The 15,736-nt window shown below is 39.7% G+C and overlaps 1 protein-coding gene across 1 annotated transcript in view; it reads left to right on the plus strand.

The window, feature by feature from the left end:
• The window catches only part of LOC147725836 (vomeronasal type-2 receptor 26-like), a 667,311-nt gene extending 663,402 nt beyond the window's left edge, over positions 1-3,909 (plus strand). Inside the window, exon 6 of the mRNA XM_086962796.1 lies at positions 3,026-3,909. Within this exon, the coding sequence (XP_086818922.1) occupies positions 3,026-3,909 (884 nt within the window). The remainder of the gene's footprint in view (positions 1-3,025) is intronic.
• Positions 3,910-15,736: the final 11,827 nt, after the last annotated feature.

Genomic DNA, 15,736 nt, shown 5'->3' on the forward strand with positions numbered 1-15,736 from the left:
TAATGTCTGACTACTGCAATAGCACTGATGTTAAATGAGGCTGAAGAGTGTAAGAAAAATATGATAACATAAGTGGCATATCTATCAGAAATGTTAACTATCACTGTCATCTTCTACAGCACACCCTATTGCTATCGTTTGAGAATTAGGAGACCTAGGGGTCTGTTTACCAAATTTATATGCATTGCAGTGCAGCAGCAAGTGTTACGCTCCTTCTTAGCTAAAGTGAAGTTGAGCAATTATAAATCTGCTGCTTTCTCTTTGCCCTGTGGGGTGCCTCAGGGTTTTTCTTTAATTCCCTCGCTTTTTAAGATTGATATCACTCGCCTGGTGTAAGTTAATCAATCCTTTGGTCTCTCTGTCGTCTCCTATGCAGACGATATGCAACTAATCATATCAATCCCGGATAAGGTAGTCATGATGGCTTATATTTCACTGTTTGACTCATGTTTCAGTCTGGATGCAGGAAAACTAAAACTAAACACTGAGAAGATAAAGGTTATTCTATTTGGGAGGAACAATTTGTTCTGGAACAATCCATGGAGGCTTACTAATCTTGAACCATTGGCCTCTCTGGTCCCGAAGGTTCAACATGTATGTATCTTATTTGATGAACGTCTAAACTTTTCAGGTCAGATCAATTGCACTACATCTTCTTGTTTTTATTTAATTAGGATACTAAAAAGGTTCCTTTTCATTGCTATTGAACTGCTTTAGTTGTTGTGCCAGCTCTGATACTATCTAGGAGAGATAACAGTAACACCCTTTATTTAGGGAAAAACAAACCATTTCAGTCAAAGTTTCAATCTCTACAGAAAGTGTCAGCTCTGCTACCGTCTCCAAAACAATCCAGGGTCTGCATTGGCTGCCGGTGGATGAGAAAGTGAAATGTATTTATTTATTTATTGCAACAAATTTAAGGTGCTCTCTAAGCTTTGCATGGCTCAGGCCCCTTATACTCTCAGAATATGTTCAAGTGGTATTCCCCACTCGGAGAACTAAGATTTTCTCTTGCTAAATTGGTGGTCATTTCAAAAATAAAAAGGGCTACCTGGGGAGGCTGGAGTTTTTCTTTTCTAGCCAGTAAACAACTCTCTGACTCTGTCTTTAAGATCTCAACCGAGTTATACTCTATTTAGGAGGTCACTAAAGACATAGGGCCAGATGTATGTCGCCAATTACTGAATCGGTAAATACAGATGTAGGTGGCACTTCAAACAGTGCCACAGGCCAATACCGATTCGTTATTTACCATGTAATATAATTGCATGGTAAATAACGAATTCCAGTGTACATGCACATTTGTGCATGTACACCTGTGCCATGTGGCACACAGACATGCCCTAAGGGCATGTATGTGTGTCACATGGCCCACAAGCCAAAATCAGGGGTGCAACAGGGTGTCAAAGTGACACCCTGTCCCCCTTGCAAAATCAGTAATTTTACTGAATCGCCATTTACCGATTCGGTAATTGACATTGACTCCTATGGGCCTGTAGGCCCATATCAATCAATGGCAATTACTGAATCGGTAAATACCGATTCGGTAATTACCGAATTATACAGATTCGGTAAAAATTACTGATTTTTTGCCTACATCTGATTTACTGAATCTAGAATGCCGAATCGGTAAAATTCGGTATTCTAGAGTCGGTAAATCGGATTTACCTACATCTGGGCCATAGATTTTTGTTGCCTTCTCTAAAAAACTCTGTTCACTTTGGCTATTTTCTGAGGATCTGCTGGCACCAAAACACTTTGGCGTTCACTTGTTCAAAAAACCTTCCCTTATTCACTTTAATTACTTACTGAAAACGATTGCACTGCTTTGAGGGAGAAGGAAAAAGTTGTTCTCAGAATCGCAATTAGGTGATTCCCATTCCTAATGTTTGAAACTTTTATTTTTACATTAGATATTCATAGGGGGCCACATATCAATGTACCTCATGAATAGTAATTTGGCAGTTCACAGTGGCAACCAATTAGAAATTATAGCCATCAGAGGGCTGTTGGCCTGCTGGGGTCAGCAGACCACCATATATGTGATTGCTTTAAAAAAATAACGTTTTAAAACAAATTAGAATGTTTTATTTAAAGGAAATTAGGATGGGTTTAAAAATAAAGTAATTAAGCGTTTACCTTTAATTTTTCAAATTTAGGTACTGGTCTTTGGGACTAGTCAGTGCCTGCTCTTCAAAAAGATATTTTGTTACCTTTCTCAAAGGGGAAAGGACGCATTGTGAACCCCTTCCAATTTGTGAAGGGGTTGCCTCCTCCTTTCAGGAGGTGGTACATTTTAAAAGTTTTGCAACTGCAAGTCGGTTCCAAAGCATTAATACATTCCACTGAGATTCAGCATCAATATTAACTCTTTCTAAATACAGAATTGAAAACCCAAATTGAGATCCTGTAGGATTGTAGTTTGGTGGTTCTACAGGAAAAAAGCATTTTAGGTTGAATACAAATCAGATATTTTGATTTTGCAACTACAAAAACGCTTTGTATATCTGGCCCCAAGTTATTTACTGAACAGTTATTTTAGTACTCTCATTATAAACAAAAAGACTACAGATGGAGAATAGTATTCACTCAATAGGAAAACCTGAGACAAATGAAATAAGAGGGGGAGTTCTCACTTGTGGTCACTCCACAGCATTAAATGATTTATTGCTATTGTACAGCAACACACTGTTAAAAATGTGAACATCGGATTATACCTCAAACTGGATTGTCTAAACTGAACACCATGATCTCTACATTGAGAAATGCAAAAGGGAATAGGAATAATTGATTGTGCTGTAATAATGCTATGTTGTCCACAGCAACATACATATATGATCCATTGATCCCATAGTATCAACGTGCTTTACAGTCCGAGAGCAGCTATAGCTCTTTATGGACGAAACTTTTGATACATTTCTTATCAAATATCAGGTTCACTTTCATTTGTGCTCTGTTATGTTGATCAGCTATTTGCAATATTTATATTTTTAATTTGATTTTAATCTGATGTTTTATATTTTAGACATGGAATCTTGCATGAAGTGCCCCGAGGACCAGTGGCCCACTGATAGAAAGGATGGTTGTATCCAGAAAGCCATTGTTTATCTCTCTTATGGTGATTTCCTTGGAGCAGTGTTGGCATCTGTAGCTATTGTACTATCCATATTCACAGCTGGTTTGTTGGGAATCTTTCTCAGATATCGGGACACCCCAATAGTGAAGGCCAATAACAAGCATCTCAGCTACGCTCTCCTTCTATCTCTGCTGCTGGCCTTCCTCACCTCTCTTCTGTTCATTGGACGCCCTGCATTATTGACATGTTTGACCCAACAAGCTGCATTTGGCATTATTTTCACTCTTGCTGTGTCTTGCGTATTAGTGAAAACCATCACTGTTGTAATTGCCTTCAATGCCATCAAGCCAGGTAGCAGGTTAAGCAGATGGCTGGGATCTCAGGTGTCTGCGTCTATGGTCCTCGTGTGCACACTGGGGGCAGTAGTAATTTGTCTCACTTGGCTGCTAACTTATCCTCCTCATCCAGCCACTGACACTCAGTCTGAAATTGGAAAGGTGATCCTACAGTGTGACAACGGTTCATTCACTGCTTTCTACGGGATGCTTGCTTACATGGGTCTGCTGGCCTTTGCCAGCTTTACTGTGGCCTTCCTCGCCAGGAACCTTCCTGATAGATTCAATGAGGCCAAGCTCATCACATTCAGCATGCTGGTGTTCTGCAGCGTCTGGGTGTCCTTCCTTCCAGCCTACCTTAGCTCTAAGGGTAGATACATGGTGTCCGTGGAGATCTTTGCCATCTTGGCTTCCAGTGCTGGACTGCTCGGCTGTATATTCATTCCAAAGTGTTACATCATTCTGTTCAGACCAGATATCAACAAAAGATGCATTTAAGAGCTAAAAATAATTGGTAGTCACAAAACCAAATGTATAACCTGATCAACATGGAATATGGTGAAGACCATCTGCTTTTCTATCTTCTTCCATTAGAAAATGTATTAGTATTTCAAATGGGATCATTCATTTATATCACAAACATAGTAAAGTGATCCGCACATAGGCTTATTGATCAGTGGCATATTATCAATCCAACAAATGTTGAGAACCACAAATATGAGAAATTAAATAGCAAGAAAAGAATATTGACGTTGGAGACATAACTATAAAAATCACTAATATCAAGCACACAGATATTTTTTTTTAAAGTATTGATTTCTACATATCCGATATCACAAAATAATATTGTTACCTATAAATAAACTTATTTCATGTCAAACATATTGATTAACACAATATTGACTACAAACCCATCATAAAAAAACAACAAAAATCAATAAAAACATCACAACCCTATTTTTACATAAACCAATTACTTGAAAAACATATATTACATCACCCAAAATGTAAACTTTAGCCCCATAGAAAGAGTGCACCCAAAAAATCTCAATAAACACATCTGAAACAATATTATTAACTATGAGCATTAAAATTCAAATGCAAAGAAACATAATGTCAAAACAAATAAATTCATATTATATGACTTTTGGTGCAGCGTTGGGGGTAAAGCACTCCAAATCACAGCCCTGCACTCCCAAAGGATTCCTCTGATAGAATCCATTTATTAAGCAGCAGCAGCATAACTGAACCAAAACACCACAACGTGTTTCAACTTCCGTCTTCTTCAAGTTTTTTTGATCTTCAGTAGTTGTACTTGCCATGCTTAGATGCAATGAGAGGCTCTAATGGGAAAATAGTGCTATAGATCCACCTGGAAGCACATATTTCTTTTTATGGGTCAAGTTCATTTACAGTCCAATGTTAATTTATGATAACTCGTGTATTTATGGATTACAATTACATTTGAACCGTACCAAAAGTATGGGAAATTTGTAATTCAAATTTTGAAAGGAAACACTGAATGACACCTACAGCTGTGAAAGTGCATCAATAGAACCTGTAAACTGGAAATGTACTAAATATTATTCTCATGCATGCTATGAAAGGGCAACTAAAAAATAAAATGTTCGAATTTAATTGAACGAGCACATCCACCCCTCAAATGATACAGAATAAAGTGAGAGAAATTTCACAAGACATGAGAGAGGCACACAATAGTACTCTAAAAAAACCTTAAAGACATACTACCCAAAGTTCGTGAACACATAACTGGCGAACTACTAACTATCCACACTTTAAAATGTCCGATTACTTTCACTAAAAAAGGCTCAAGCAACACCTGACCTGCTTGTAGAACATATCAGGACATAGACATACCAGATCAGTTAACAATCACACATAAAAAATAATCCTTCCTTTTGCATGACAATAGCAAAAAGAACGCTAATCTTCTCCACTGCAAACATCTCAATAAAACGTACCAAATTTCAAACCTGGATAGCGAAGGTACCTTCAAAATATGGAAAGATATACACCATACATGGTGACTATCAAAACAACAGTGTCCCTTTCATATATGTTCCACTCTCAAATAAACAAAGCAGTAGCTATAATGAACTCCTAACCCATTTAAAAACAGCAAACACATAGTAAGTATACCCCCACACAACCACACAAGGTTGTTACTGTCACTTTAATTATAAAGCATATAGCAACACCTCCAAAAATCCAAGCTTGCGGTCTGGATGCCGAATTGACACGCCACTGCCGCACTCCCACACTGCCAAACCTGTGTGGACACAGCTCACCAGGTTACAAGTATTACCGTCACTGGTGAGCGGTTCTTTGGCGGTCCTAGTGTAGTGCCCATAATATGTCAAGGGTAGGCCTGGGCGGTAAATTCGGCTCTGCTTGTGGAATTTGGAGAATTTGGGTAATTTTGCTTTTTCTGCGGAGAACACTGAATTGCCAAAAATTCCATGATCCTCGGCTTCGCAGAATTTTTTGCTTGTTTGCGCTTTCAAAATGTGTGCGCGAGAGATATTTCCCCCAAGCACGCAAACAGCGCTTGCAAACAGGAAAAAAGCATCACAAACCGGCGGTATAAGCAATTCCGCAAGTTCGCGAACTCTGCACGCTCGCAGAGGTTTTTTTACAGTTTTGCAGTGCTTTGCATAGCGCGACTATGCAAATTCCGCCCAGCCCTAGGACCCTATCAAGTCTCCCTTGTCCTCAGCCTAGGCTAAACATACCTAATCCTCACTAGTTCCGGACAAGGTGTCAAACTAAGGCTGCAGGCTGGTGAATAAAGAGCATAGTGCAATAACATCAGGCTTAAAGGGCTGTTCTTGGGCTAAAGTCCAGTGATGGCATTCAGACATGCAGTGATAGCCTTGTTACATTGATACATGCCCATATGATGGGGTATTGGCGTTACCAATAGTAGCCCCTTTGGCTTTTTTAGACAAAAACCTACATAGTCAACAATTATAATCACAGGAGCCTTTTAGGCGCCCACATTTGTACGCTTTTATTGGTTTCAGTATGCATCTGAGTCTCATAAATTATTTTTTGAAGACCAGTTTCATATGGCTGAAAAGATATGATACTTTCCCCAGATCTTGGTAGAGAGCTATGGGTAGATCCACTCAAGTCATTTGTGCTAATTTGCACCTGTCCTCATCTCCCAATAATATTTTAGCATGTTTAGCTAAATATGTTTAGGTTACCTTTGATGAAAGGTTTTGGTTCATAATGCACTGCGTGTCCTAAAATTCTATCCAGCTCCTCATCTAAGATTCTCATTGGAGCTTGTGAACTTGGACACCTAGCCATAGCAGTTGGATCCTGTGGGTGCCGACTTGAGTTTGGCATAGTTGTCTAGGATCTGTGCCTTCCAATTGTATTTGGGATGATGGAGGGGCATCTGTCAGATGGAACAAGAGCCCACCACATTGGCTTTCAGCTTTGTACAGCCATGCTGCGATACCGTCTTTGAATATCAATGACCCGTAGTTTAGGGTTGGCATGAATTTAAGGACAGTTAGTGGAGCACAAAATCATTCTTTGTAAATGAACAATACATTCAAAAATCAATAGAAAACAAAATGTACATTTTAAAATGCATACTTTTAAAATTAAAATCATAATTTAGTGCAAAAGATATGAACGGTATCCGCTGTATATATTTTATAGCACTAAAACCCTAATTTTCAATTTCTAAGCTCTATACTAATTCCAATATATTTGCAAGTAAAATTTCCTATTCTGAGTTTCAAAGAGGATTCACTGACACCTACTAATGCAGCTTATTGTTCGGTTTAATAGCAACCCGGCTATTTTCATCCAAAAAAGGCAGCTGAGTGTGTTTGATATAAGTATAGACAGCCAGTCAGAGAGCGACCTCAGGCCAATTGCCTCCCAGAAGCCTTCAGTTATAGTTGGTGCTGTGATTATGTTTGTCTTGTTGTCTCAGGAGTAAACACTCTTCAAAACCCCAGCTCTCCGTCCATTTAAAAAAAAAAATATTAAGAGCTTGTTGATTACTTTTAGAATAAACAATCAGCAGAGCATGTAGTTATACCCTTTAGATATTTTCACTCTATTATGTGATGAAAAACTCAGAATTCAACCTTCTACAAATTCTGCTATTTCATGATAATCATCTAATTATTGACATGGTCAGCTTTAATGATTGGATGCTCTGAACATATTCATGCTACCTTATTTATCATATCTACATAAGAACCCTGCCATGAAAAGGCTGTGCGCTTGATGAGATCGTACATATCCACTTTTTGAATAACTTGATTATCACATGGCATTCACAGTAAGCAAGAAGGGAAGATAATAGCAAGGAAAAAAAAGTCATATTATTTACAACAACATCAAGAAGAACTTGCCTGAAGTGAGTGGATGCTGCATATTGTGATGATGAAACAACACCAATGCCAAAGGCGCCGTAATAGCAGCAAGAGTGGAATGACTACTGCTGACACATGCAGAGATCAGCAGGTACTGCAGACCACGAAGACCCTGCAAGCCTAACTAAGCCCCAGTCCATGGTCAGTTGACAGAGTACCATTCAACCGGGCAGTGGCAATAGTTCTGATTTAAAATGCTTCGATGAGCCAGAAATATGTTGTGAAGATCGATATATAAACATGTGCTACATTTCATACAGGTACTCAGATACAGGAAGCAACTAAACATTTCATCCTTATTTTCCCTGCCATTACACTAAATAACGGTTCATGGCGCTTACCTTTTACCAAGTTATGGGACTGTCTAAAGGACTTGGTGTTTTCTCTGAAACCTAGCCTTATTCATTATAATTAACGAATCTTGGAATCTCAACAGGACTACCATTTCCTGCACAATAACTATGTTTAGGGTCTTTCTTTCGTCATCCTAGTCTAACATGACACAGGTAGGTAGATCCCCTGAGGGTACCACTTTGGGTGTATGTACACCATATCTTTGCTGAGGCAGGGAGAGGAAAGAAGGACTTCCATGCTGACACACTGACACTCCAAATCGCAGTGGTATGACATCCCTCGCGAGGTGTCCATCTCGAGACCAAGATGGGGTCCCAAAGTCTCCCGAATCAGGTAATGGGGTTAGCTTTATCATAGGGGATTCTTGGTCCAACACCTACATACATGTCAGGTACACGTAGATACATCTGGTTAGTGTTGTATCATGGAAGTGTGCATTAATACTGTCATGTATTTTTATACTTGCCTGTATTCATGTTTTAGCACTATGGTAGGACTCTACCATCCTTTTACTCTATTGGTGTTTACAATCATTTATACCCGTTTCTGTCATATGGTTGTTTTAGCAAACCTCTTTTTTATTAGAATGATGATGCTTAAATAAAGGCTTATTGAAAATGTTCCCGCCGTTTGGTCTGTGTATTTCTCTGAGACGAAGTGAGCACGAGCGACTGAGCAAAAAGCACTTTACTGTGTCCATGATCCCTGATGGGACAGAGTTGTCATGTTCGATAGTTGCCAAGAACAATTGTCTCCCTGGTAAGAAGGGTTTATTGTGGCACTGTGAGTGAGCTGGTAAACAGGCTAACATACGCTGTGGGGGTGTCTGGAATCAGTCTGGACAACAATCCTGCATTATCTAAAAGCACAAATCCTATAGAGATTTAAAGGAACAACACAACATGACACTTGGTTTGGTACTTATTTAACAGTCAAATCTGAGTAGTTCAGTCAGGCTGTTCTCACAGACCCCTACTCACATTTTTCCAGACGTCTGGGAACATTTTGCCACAGCTGAGCAGACATATCATATGTATCGGCTGTAGGTTTATCAATCTTGAAGGACAAATAGTTCCCTGCTGTGCATAAAACCTTATCTCAGTTTCTATGAATCTTCTCCTGTTTCAATAAACATTGACAAAGACTGCTGAACCAGCACAACATGCAACTGCAGCAAGGGAGGAAGAGCAGGAAGGTGAAATATACATTTCAGGAAATGTCAGAACTAACCTTTAAAACTAGCAGAATATGGAGTCATAGCTAGGGGTGGGACGGTAACTTCTGTGGTTGAAGCACATGAATCATACAGAACAGAGGTATTCTATTCATGGGTTAAATTTCTGCCAGCGAATGCATGCACAAATACATTTCATTCTTACACTGAAGATGAAACACCAGATGAATATTGTACACTTGGACTCAGTCCGCTGGGAAGAGATGGAGCAACTTGGCCAGTCTTCGAAGCTTACCCACCACATCAAGACTTTGACTCAATGCCAGTAGCTGACTTACTTCCACTTCATAAAGAAATAATAAAACTTTACAGACACCTGACACAGTTCATGATGAGAACACTCACACCTCAGCCAACAACGGCTACACCTATAGGACACATTCAGGGGTCTACAGCTAAGATAACTCCACAAACTCTAAACACAGTTATGGGTAAAATACCCACTAGACATGAGCAAATGCTCCTCTAGATAGCTAAAAAACATAACACACCTAGAGGCAGTGTTTCCATGCAGAATCCCTCAAGAAAAATACAGGATGCAAACAATCTGCTTGCCAACGGGTATAGCTCCACAGATAAAAGATTGTAACTCTTCGGGTACAGTTTTCACTGCCATGTATACCAGACATCATGGTATCCCTTCAATATCAGTGACACCAGATGTATTAAGACAAATACAGAATGATTATGGAGCAGAGCCTGCTCTGAACTTAGGGATGAAAGTGTCAAAAGATTTTACCCAGGTATCAACTATTATATTAGCAAATATAAAAGGGGCGGCAGCAGCAATGGTAATACGCCAACGCCTGAGGGATTTCACTACTTTACAACAGGAGCAGGATTTACATAAAAATATTGAAGACACCTATGCCGAATTAGGTAGAGATAGTTTTGGAGCTAGAGCGACAAAACCTTAACTCCTGGGTGGGCTTGATAAAGATAACCAAGAAAACACTGCATTTGTCTAAGAATAAATGGGACAATAATACTCAAAAACAAAAGAATAGAGAAAATATGTCAAAATCCAGGGGTGTATCTCCTCAACAAGGAGCCCTCCGAAAGGAGGTACAACCGTAGGAATAGAGATAACATTAAAAAACATGGACAGTATCAGGATACTGATACACCTTCCTCTTGTTACTATTGTTCCTTTCAGGGTACATCAAAAAAGTCTGAGAGGGAAGGACGGTAAAAACACAGACAAGAAGAGCGTACAAAGTCCAGAGACACTCAACGTGCTTCAGACGATACTTCCAAAAAAGAAGAGAAACCAAATTCAAAACCTCAATTTAAAAAGAAGAAGGTAGCTGGTCTCAAAGATTGGATATGCCCAGAATTCCGAGGACTCAACTTATGAATGGGGAATGAGCCCTGATGATGCTAGACAGTGCGGCAGAAGAAACAATAGCTGAAAAAAATTGACCGCCAGAAATGTTTATGGATTGACCAAAGGGAGAAACGGTAATTTTACCAGCTTTTTCTGACCTCATTCCACTAAACTTAAAACATTCAGACGCGTAGGAGTGGGTGGTAGCACTTGCTCCAGCATTATATTGCAACCATGTTGGGTGGGATGCTGAGTCACCTCACTATGTAATCCCAGTAAAAACTACTTCAACACCACAGAGACAATACCCAATAAAACAAGAAGTGAAAAAACAAGTCAGGGAGATCTTATATCAACTTGAATACCAGGGTGTGATTGGAACTTTTACCTCTTCAATGAATAACCCGTTGCCTCCTGTACTGAACCATCATAATACATAAAGTCTAGTTTTAGGCTACTGACATCTGAACACACGCACTAAAACATTTGCAGTACAGACTGCCCACAGTGGCGCATTATTGAATAACATTGTGTGATGAAAATACAAAGAAATTTGACAGCATTGTTAGCGCTCAGTTCTCCCTTCGATTCTGTTGACACCCCCAAGGGTATAAATACAGTCCGGGGTTATTCACAGCTAGATTAACTGAGTTAATTCAGAATTTGGATGAAGAGGCATTGTACTATGAAAATGATATTTTTCTGATGGATGATGATTTAATGGATCATTTACGGCGAGCAACATAACTTTTGGGTTCGCCTCTGAAGGCTACAAATTCGATTTCAAAAATCAAAAATAGCCCACCTCAATCTCCTACTTTTGGGAGATCACTGACAAAATATCGACAGACCGAACATCGAGTTAACAAAATATTGGAGAAAAAATATCAAAGTCAAGAATATCGACATCCTATCTACACCATGGTAAGTACAAAAATATCCCCCAAAAAATATTGAAGTAAAAAAATTGTTGTAAAATTTTAAAACAATAATGTGAACTAAAGTAAATAATACATATAATTAAAAGAAACATAGTTAAAAATATTAAAACATGTTTAAAATTAATACCTATAAAGTTAAAACAAATTAAACATATACATTTATAAAATAATACATATACTTACTCCACAGAGTGCAAAAGTAGGGAAAGTGTTGGATAGCGTAGGGGTATAAAATACTATTCCCACCCAAAAGGGTGCAACAGTAGGAAAAGTGTTGGATAGCAGAGGGTTAAAATTACTTTTCCCTCTCCAAAGTGTGCAAGAGTAGGGAAAGTGTTGGATAGCATAGGGCTGAAAATTACTATTCCCACTATTGTGCTGTACGCCGAATACCTAACTCCTGCTTCCCGCTTGCAGTAGCCCCGACCCTACGCCATACGCCAGAGACAGTGCCAGCTCCAGCGCACCAGCGCCGATGAGGAGAACGATGAGAGCGACAAGCGTAGCAGAATGGAGCTGGCAGGTAGTGGAAAAACACAAAGAAAACGCCGAGCGGCTGAATTACTGAAAGGCTGAACGGCTCGGTGGCCTCGGGGACATGGATACAGGCACGGGCATGGGTAAATGGCACCCACAACAGAGGTAAGTGCTGGAGTTCGCGATTTTGTGTGAGCCTATGATATTACACACTGTCTGATGGATTGCTGGTGGTATTGTTAGTTGCTCACCCTGAGCCTTCAAAGAGCTGGACCTAACCTGGGAGTACGCAGAGTTTGTAATCCCAGGGTCGAGCATCGGGGATGACCCCCTAGAAAAACAAAAGTATCCTGGAGCTAGAGTATGGGGTCAAGAGCGATCTCAGTGGATTTGGGAGCCTCTGGAGAAAGTGGAGGGAACCCAGATCCGAGACCAGAGAAGGGAACAAAGAAAAAAGCAAAGAGAAGTGTGGCCATAAGCAAAAAACAAGGTGAATAAAAGAATTCATGGGGAAATATTTGAAAAAAGTTTTTTCACCAGTGAAGGCTCTTGACATAGGATAATAGAGGCCGCTCTGCAGAATGAGAGTGGGAGTAGGAGTGGGAATGGGAATATCTCTCCACCCCTTGAGGAGCATACAACTGAGTAGCTAATTTTGACCAATCAGTCTCTAAAGCTCTTATGGAACCAAAAGGGACTATTGTCACCACGGTCGTCTTCTTTACCACGTGGTCTGTTTACTTATGATCCGGAGGTAGGAAACGGGGATTGCACGATCTCAAATGAGGATATGAGGATAGAAGAAGAGGGGACACCTGGTAGAGAGTTAAGGCCGGAAAGAAATCAAAATTGGCTTGATAACCCAAAAACAGTGGCAGAACAAACTGTGGAACTGAACTTAACCCCGGGGTCAAATCTGGAACTCTCTGCAATGCCCGCGTCTTCAATGTTGGACCTTATGCTAATATTACAGAGAACTCTACAAAGGCTTCTAGAAGTTACACTGTCAAACAATGACATTTTAAAAGTACATAAAACTATCTAGCCAAGATAGAGGGTGAGCTCCAGGGGATTAGATGTCAAATGCCATCTATGGTAAGACCAGTCCCAGACCCTGACCCACAGACCTTTGTAGAGGAACACGCTGAAACCGTTGACTCACCAAAAGAAATACGTGAGGTTTACATATCAAGATGGCCAATTTAAGTAATAAGAAGAGGCGAGGTCCCCAGATTTGGGCTAGCATAGCAAACAGAGTGGGACGAGTAGTAAAGAAATCCACAAAAAAAGGGGAGTGACAAGATAGTGAAAAGATCAAGGGTTGTTGAGGTGCGAGGTGGGGATAGGGTGTAAGAATCAAAGTCACTCAACACCATTAGTCGAATATTTGAAAGTGCACAATTAGATAATAACTCATATACGCAGGAGAAACAAGTAAGGTACATAACTCTAATTAAACCCAAAATCCCCGGTAGTCATCCAGGTCATGGCTACGGAGCAAATTTACAACCGGGGAATACTCGGGAGCCAGGAATTAGTAGGCACGATAATCAGATAAATATGGCACACATGGTACAACGTCTGGCATCAAAAGGGGTAAGGAAGGAGGGTAAAGAGTATACGTGGATATACTTTGAACCAATCCCAATAGGTAAAGCTGGTAAGAAGTTAAGGAAGAGGTTGCCGCTAAATAGGTCACAACTTCTGCAAGCGTTTGCCCAGTACCCAAACTTGAAAGGTAAAGGGTCAAATGACTTAAGGCAAGTGGGATTTAAGCAAAATATGGAAGGAAAGGATGTGACCAGGGTATTGGTGTACTCAGATTCGTAAATATTATGACAGAAAAAGCGGTGTGAGAGGTAAATAAGGTAGGGATATGGATAATATCCGAAGAGGAAGTGGAAAAAGAAGTAGAAGGGAAGGAGTTGCAAGGAAATAATTTTCTAAGGTGCCAAACAGGATTAAGAAAGAGATGGGTAAGGGTAATTGACCTGGAAGAAGATGAAGGAGTAGTCCTGGGACATTTTTAAATGGTACCAAATAATACAGATGTGGAAAATTGGTTGGGAAACTGAAGTCAGGGAATAAGCTAAGTAGGCCCCTCAAATAGGTATACTGAGGTGCTTGGGGAGGAAGGATTCCTAGATGACGTCCAATAGGTATAGGGTATGCCGCATGGCATAAGAATAGCTTCCTGGAACATAAATGGCCTTGGAGATCAATCTAAACAAGAACATTTAAGGAAATTAGGAAAAAATATCAAGATCATCTGTATCTAGGAAAACTGGCTATGCGGCAAGACCCCGAAATTCGATGGTTCAATCCCTTAGCAAAGAAGCAAATATTTGGGCACCCAGCGGGGAGAATAATGACATTGTTGTCAACTAAATTTGTGAAAAAGATAAATTAACCGCAAAATGTAAATGGTTGCTTGCATGTAGGTTAACATTATCTGCCACCGACAGAAAGAATACAATACTGATGCTTTTAAATGTGTATATGCAATGGGGTAGTACAGAGAAATATGCGGTTGAAATGGGATATTTTAAAGAAGACATGGACGTAATATGTGGAAAGTATGGCACAGATTTGATTATATTAACGATGGATTTTAATCATAAACTGCACCCAAAGAAAGTAGATTGCTGGTTCCAAGAATTGTTGAAGGCTTATGATATAACTTAAGCAACTTTCCCAGATTGTGTCTCCACAACCAATGATATTCAGCTGGGAAACTATTCGGGGACTAAAAGCATCTTTTGCCTAAATGGAAGATCAACCGTAGACTTTCCAGCAAAGACAACATTTAAATTAGGCTCACAAAATTGCCCAATAGATTCCGTCTTTTCGGCACCTTGGAATTTTTATTTAATTAAAGGATTTATAATTACAAACAGAGAAGGAAGTGACAATAACACTTTAGAACTAGACCTCCTAGATGTTCATTTGAATCCTGTAACAAAGTCATTGAACAACAGGTGGGATATCCCATGCAGATCACAATGAGGCTTACAGAAGTATATATAGCCCGGTTAGTAAGATTGCAGCAGAACCTAGATCTAGGCACAGGAAGTGGTCAGTGTTTGAATTGGTCTGTGGGAAAAATTGAAGAAGTGGTCCAAAGCCATTGCGATGGTCTGAGGAAAGATACAATAAATGCCAAAATGAACAAAAAAAGCCAGAAAGACAAAAAAGGTGGTTCTCAAAGAAATGTTTTAGCATAAAGTATGAACAGGTTAGGGTTGATATTCTCACAAAACTAAAAAGAGAATATAACAAGTAAATTAGGAGGGCAAAAAGAACATATACAGAAGACTGTTGGACAAAGTTGCTTGAGGCAACAGAAACAAAGAATACAGTGAACTGTGTGGTAGAAGAAGCTGTTTGCGAGGAATATTTGCTGGAATTATACAGCCCAGGGAGAGAACCAGGAGAGGGTGTGCAACCGGATTGGAGCGGTCTGGTAGCAGATTTAAAAGCCAACTTTTCGGCCACAGAAGTGAAAAACACAATAAAATCTCTGAATTTAACAAGGGCAGCCAGTCCAAACAACGTCCCTGCCCAGATA

This window comes from Lissotriton vulgaris, chromosome 3_1 (assembly GCF_964263255.1).
Source record: "Lissotriton vulgaris chromosome 3_1, aLisVul1.2, whole genome shotgun sequence".
Taxonomy (NCBI): domain Eukaryota; kingdom Metazoa; phylum Chordata; class Amphibia; order Caudata; family Salamandridae; genus Lissotriton; species Lissotriton vulgaris.